At 47.1% G+C, this 6,400-nt stretch overlaps 1 protein-coding gene across 1 annotated transcript in view; it reads right to left on the bottom strand.

Moving 5' to 3' along the window:
- The window catches only part of LOC135828813 (ubiquitin-associated domain-containing protein 1-like), a 21,240-nt gene extending 14,887 nt beyond the window's left edge, over window positions 1-6,353 (bottom strand). The window contains exons 1-3 of the mRNA XM_065341241.1: window positions 5,927-6,353; window positions 1,702-1,766; window positions 1,112-1,204 (exon numbers count right to left, since the gene is read on the bottom strand). Of these exons, the coding sequence (XP_065197313.1) occupies window positions 1,112-1,204; window positions 1,702-1,766; window positions 5,927-6,146 (378 nt within the window). The 5' untranslated portion in view covers window positions 6,147-6,353. The remainder of the gene's footprint in view (window positions 1-1,111; window positions 1,205-1,701; window positions 1,767-5,926) is intronic.
- Between the last annotated feature and the right edge of the window lie 47 nt (window positions 6,354-6,400).

Consider the following 6,400-nt stretch of genomic DNA (forward strand, 5'->3'; position numbering starts at 1 on the left):
CTGGCTGGTGTAAGGGACTACAGTAGTCGCTGTTCTGAAGACCTCTCGTGCCGTGTAACTTATTTGTTATTTCTGCGTAGATGTCATTGTTATCAACCAGTACGCTCACCATCAGCATACCTGGTTATAGCGTAGATGTCATTGTTATCAACCAGTACGCTCACCATCAGCATACCTGGTTATAGCGTCGGATGACAACGCAACAGCGTAACTACTAGGTGAACCCAAGTTCTGAACAAAGGAATACAAAATTATCATGTTTTCCAGGCAGACACCGGCAAGACTTCCTGCCCTAAAATCGCTATTAGACCATGCGTGAGTCTGAACCTCCTTCACAGTGTGTTTATACACCAGTACTGCTCAATGAAATCCAGTCGAGCTTCTCAAGTACGTGCCGGGCATTGCGCAGCCCAAGACCTGCGAACACTGGGCTGCGAAAAGGTGCACGGCATCAACTTGACTCTCGCGACTGGATTTTATTGAGCAGCACTGTGGTTGCGCTCACTGAAATCCGACCCAAAGTGCACACGCTGGCGCCCCTGGACCAGTTCCGATTACATCACTGTACTTAGATAAAGAAGCCTTGCTTGGTAGTTTTAAACTCCCTAGAGTAAAGAGGGTCCAAACCTGGGTTTTCCCAATACGGTTCAAATGGTCGCATGACCGGGACTGCCAACCGGGTTATGGTTGTAGTCAGGAGCACCATGCGTCCTCGCCTTGTAACATGCTGTCAAAATCGAAAATCACTGTACTTGTACCCGTGTACAGCAGCAGCAGCATTCGTACCACTTCCAGGGTGTCAAGGGCCGTGCAAGTCGAGCGCGCGATATATACACTTTGGATCGGGTTTCATTGAGCACAACCGTACAAGCAATCTGCTGTAAGACCAGATATTTTAGAGTCAATTTAAGTTAGCGATCCCCGGATTTTCAAGGGGTAGCGAAGTGAAATTCTAGGAAATGCTGTCTCAAAACCGGCAAATAACGGTACATGTACATATCGCTTTGCACATAACGACTTCAAATGTTCACGATTTTTTTAATTCGTTAAATCGTTAGAATTAAATGTTCGTTAACACTACTCGTACTGGTCTTCCAGTACTAGTACTTACTGGTGATTCTGATTCTGATATCCTGGGTCGGAATAGTACTGCTGGGATACCCGCCGTCACTTCATCTACCTCACTCTGAGCCGCATGGGAATCCTGTAGGGAACAACAACACACATATACAACCATACGTTTCGGCAGAGCTCGCTGACTTGTCAGTTTGAGCACTCTGGCAAGGCACGTTCGGGCCTGGTTTAAATCTGGCTTTGGGAAATTTTACTTTTCATTGCTATCAGGTTCGGCCTCATTTTCTCTGTGCTGCGCTGATGTAAAGGACGAAACAGTTCTGTCCGCTGATTGAGTACAACCGTAAGTTTGTGCTCATGGTGAAGGTGTGTGTGTGTGTGTGTGTGTGTGTGTGTGTGTGTGTGTGTGTGTGTGTGTGTGTGTGTGTGTGTGTTTGCATGTGTGTGTGTGTGTGTGTGTGTTTGCATGTACATATCTGTAACAACAAGCAATGTGCATGCCATGAAGACACACATACATACACACATACACATACCCCCCCCCCCCCCCCCCACACACACAAGCATGTACATGTGTGCAATGCTGCCATTAACATAAACACGCATGACGCGTGGCCCACAACACACCTTGGATCGAGGTGTCATGCTGGACGTGTCAATCGCAAAGGAGGAACTCAACAGAAGAATCTCATCTGAGAAGGAAAGGAAACAAAACCAGCAACAATGTGCAAAACATCAACACGTCTGATGATGGCCCTGTGCGTGAAACTCGGGGTTAACGGTACAATCTTCAGCACCTGCCTGTTGTACAGAACATCAATACGTTCAGGTCATTGCAATGAAAGGTGAGACGATGTCGTAACTCAAGAGAGAGCTTCATGTCGGGTCAGCGATCATCAGGGAACTAAAAATGTAGAAAGGAAAAGGACATACGGATACGAGTTAAGGGCAACTGTCCACCACTGTAACTCACTTGATAATATATACAGTCAGAAAGTGCAACAACTAGGCACAAAACTGACAGACCTAATTATGTCCTTTTCCTTTCTACATTTCTTATTGGCTCAACATCCGAGTTTCAAATTGGACTAAACATGATACCGGAAATAGCTGGACTGCTCCACTCTATAGAGTAAAGTGTTTAGTCACCTGATGAGATCATTACTGACCCGGCATGAAACTCTGAGTTGGGACGTCGTCTCAACCTTCACTGCAATAAACTAAACGTGTCACTGCTTCACAGTTTGTAAGAGTACATGAAACCCAGAGTGTGCAGCTTGTGACTTTTCTACTATGGGTGTCTGTCACGGCGAAATTCCGCGATTACATCATATTTGGTGCAGATCTGGGGCGGGAAGTGGCGTAGTGCGTAGAACTGAGCTGCAGTTGTGCAGAAAGAGACCTGCTTGAATCCTGCTCGTACGCACTACATTACTAAAATAATGTAATCATGGATTTTCACCATGACAGCAACCCATCCGAGCTGCACACTCTGGTTATCATGTACTCTTGCCGTTTGCCTGCGGTATTGAGCACTTTGGCTTGCTTAGGTTTCTCACTGTGAAACACCAGCATGCGCACTAATAGTGAGGGAAAACACCCCAGTACAATCGGGCATGCATGATCGTTTTTTCAGCCTGAATACCACAGTCAGGGTCTGCTTCAACTACAGTCAGACCTCGCTTAACCGCACACATCCGTTTTCCACTAAAATATCCGGATAGGCGAGGGAACCGGATAATCGAGCACACATACTGTATGTATGCATGGCATATGCTGTAAATCGGTGACCAACGATTTTCTTCCGGATGACGAGGGATCCGGATAAAAGAGGACCGGATAAGCGAGGTCTGACTGTACCACGCACTAGTTTCCACGTAATGATTGTGTCTAACAATGCCTTTGTGCTAAAACCGGCAGGGGTCATGCAGATCCAGCATACATGGTGACCATGGCAAACTTCCCCTGTGAAAAAAATAAGTCATCTTTAGCCATATATGGTGTGTAATTACTTACTAAGTATGGTCGGGAGTCATGCGTGCACCACAGATTGGGTGCGAGCGTTCCCACTGGCCATAGCCTAGACAAAATCACGTGGCGTTTCTGAGACTTGATTGCCTTCACTCTCTCAACCAGAGATGTGCATGTATGTGTGTGTGGGGGGGGGGGGGGGGGGGGGGGGAGAGGGGTAGAAGACACTATTCTAGCCCCTTCGTGCTGAGAGAATTCCCTTGTTGATGCAATACTCATTGTCATGACATGTCAATGAGTATTGCATCAACACATCACAATGAAACAGAATCTGATAAATATCAGATTCTGTTTCATTGTGATGTGTTATGTTGTCAAAATATGTCTTTCCATTGGCGATGTACTGTACATGAGTACAGTAAAACCTGTGACTAAAGACCACCGTGACTAGCGACCAGCCTGGTACTACAGTAAAACCTGTAACTAAAGACCACCGTGACTAGCGACCAGCCTGGTACTACAGACCACCGTGACTAGCAAACAGCCTGGTACTACAGACCACCGTGACTAGCGACCAGCCTGCTACTACCGACCACTTCGCCAGGCACGGAAGGTCTCACATTCAAAATGCACTGTGACTAGCGACTACCTGCTGAACGCGACAGCGACCGCCTTTTCTTGTCCCAAAGACGATGTTTGACCCGTAACTAGCGACCGCGATGTGGGAAATCAAATGTTGCTCGAAGCTCCTTCTTGAAATTTTGCTGATTTTCCATGGTCCTGAAAAGAATCTTTCGATACTACAGCTGAACAAATGAACGCAGGTAATTTTGACCGTGGAGTCGGCGTGGACTGCACTACATCTGTCAAATTTTCAAGCGCTGTCAAGAATAAACATGATAGGAAACGTATTGGAGAGCGCATCGAAAGCGCTCTCTGATCGATGTTACTACTTGGACGATGGCATCAAGGAATCCAGAAACAAAGCAGCACCACAAGGTCCTGATGCTGAAGGATCGCGTTCAAGAAATCGAGGAGTCACAACAAGGACAGTCGGTACGATTGATCACATGAACAAATTTAAAGCCCAGCGCAAAACGAAACTTCCCCAGGGAACGTTTGACTCCTGGCTTCAGAAGTAGCAGCTGAATATGAAGTCTGCAAAAAAATAATCTCTCTCTCTCTCTCTCTCTCTCTCTCTCTCTCTCTCTCTCTCTCTCTCTCTCTCTCTCTCTCTCTCTCTCTCTCTCTCTCTCTCTGTCTCTATCTATCTCTCCGTCTTTCTCTCCAAGTGTTGTTTGACCTGAAATAAGAATGACATTGCGCAAGTCCTGGGGAATTGTATAAGCTGCATTTTGACATACATATCATATAATGGGATCCGTATATGGTCACGCAGTGCAAACCTCTAACTAAAGACCACCTGCTACTAACGACCGCTTTTGTTGGCACCAAGGGGTGGTCGGTAGTCTCAGGTTTTACTGTACTTCGGGCGCGTAGCCGGAAGGGTTTGGGAGGGGGTTTCCAGATGCCGCTTTCCAGATCTCTTAGCCTGTCAAACCCTATATATAGGGTTTTCAGCCGCGCGTTCTATCTTGAGCTCTCTTGAGAGCCCACTTGGCTGCTATGGCAACTAGACGCCTGGGCCTACATACGTAGAATGTACGTACGGTTCTCTTGCTGAAGACCGTGATCATTTTGTTGCTGTTTTCTTCGAGTACGGTTAGTTTTAGTGCAGCGCTGTCGTAACATTTTCTAGACCCTATATCTAGGGTTTGATTTTTCACGATGGAGGAAGAGCAACTTGAGTTAGTGGAGACGAACTCGGGCGATGAGAATGTTCCTGGCGACCTGGTGTCGACTCAGGATGATGATGTCGATGTTCCAGCAGCGTCGGATGCTCCTGAAGAAGAAGGCGAAGCATCAACAGCGGCTGTCGCAGCTGCCGCTCCCGCCATTGCCGTTTCTGCATCAGCTGATCCACACGTGGGTCGGAAGCAGCAAATGCGGCGACACTCGCGCACGTCGTAGGAGCGCTCCTGCTAACATCAATGGCAATGCAGTGAAAATATCAAAAAAAAAAACAAGTGAAACTGTGTGTATTGTGTGCCCAGTTGTGAGGACTGATCAAACCCTTTCTTTAGGGGTCCTAACCCTATATATAGGGTCTTTATGTGTAGCGTTATGTCAAACCCTATATATAGGGTTTCCTGGTGACAGGCTAAGAGATAGGGGTCCGAGGGTGTCCCCCGGTGGGGTAAAGCCCCTTGCGGGGTGCGTGGGGCAGGGCCCCTGGCAAAAGCTTTAGGGTATCTTCAAATTCCAAGCTCCTGAGAGGCACAATCTGGGACTTTACAATACTACTGAAGTATAGTCAATGTGTTGTGGTTCATTCACATCTAAGAATTTTTGAATTAAAATACGCAATATGAAAGAGAACTTTTACAATAACCGTAGGCGTAGGTGTTCAGCTAGTTGGTGCTGACGAAGCACTCGTCATAGCAACATAGTTTCACACCTCACTCAAGTGCATGCGTGCAGCATCATGCACCCCGCACTGTTGTTTTGTACTTCCGGTGACTGCATATGCATGCACTCAGGATCAGGAGAGATTTACTGTAGTTTCCCAAGCCATCGGCGTCTGCGCTGCAACCCATGGACGGGGTTTCCGGGCAACCTGGAAACACTGCCGGCTACGCGCCTGTACGTGTGCGGCGCGAAAGGCATCAAATTCCACACGCTTTTAAAATTCTCATACCCTTGTTTTGTGCACACCTCTGTGAGAAGTATCCCACTCTGATTATTTTAGTGCTGTCATTGTACCCTGCTACTCTACCAACATTTTCGGCAATGATTTTCCAACCATTTTCCAAGCACTCACCTCCATCCTGAATTTCTGATGACAACTCAGGAAATTCATACAGAGGTACTCTGCGACCAGTTCGCATCACGAACGCAGCTCTGCTGCCTGTAGTGCATGGTAAACGTGCCGCATCTTGTGCGTCGGACGGTAGACTCGATCTCAAGTCCGCCAGGGTGTCGTTCGGTGACACGTCCACCCAGACACTGCTATCACAATCATTTCGCAGCAGCAACCTCATGTCGCCTCTCCTACGGTATGTGCAAGTCCCAAGCCTCAATCAAATGCTCGCAAGCAGGATATTTGTGAGCACACCTATCTAACTTACAAGTCAACCACTTGTCAACGATAGGCAAAATAAGAATCTAAAGAAACTTCAAAGACAAGCACTTCGCCTGGTCAACTGTTGTTTGAAAGAAGATCGCCCACACCAGGCAAACAGAAAGGCGACTTGTGATTCACATGCAAAAAGCCACGAAACATTTTGAAAATCTA

The sequence above is a fragment of the Sycon ciliatum genome, chromosome 12 (genome assembly GCF_964019385.1).
Source record: "Sycon ciliatum chromosome 12, ocSycCili1.1, whole genome shotgun sequence".
Lineage (NCBI taxonomy): Eukaryota > Metazoa > Porifera > Calcarea > Leucosolenida > Sycettidae > Sycon > Sycon ciliatum.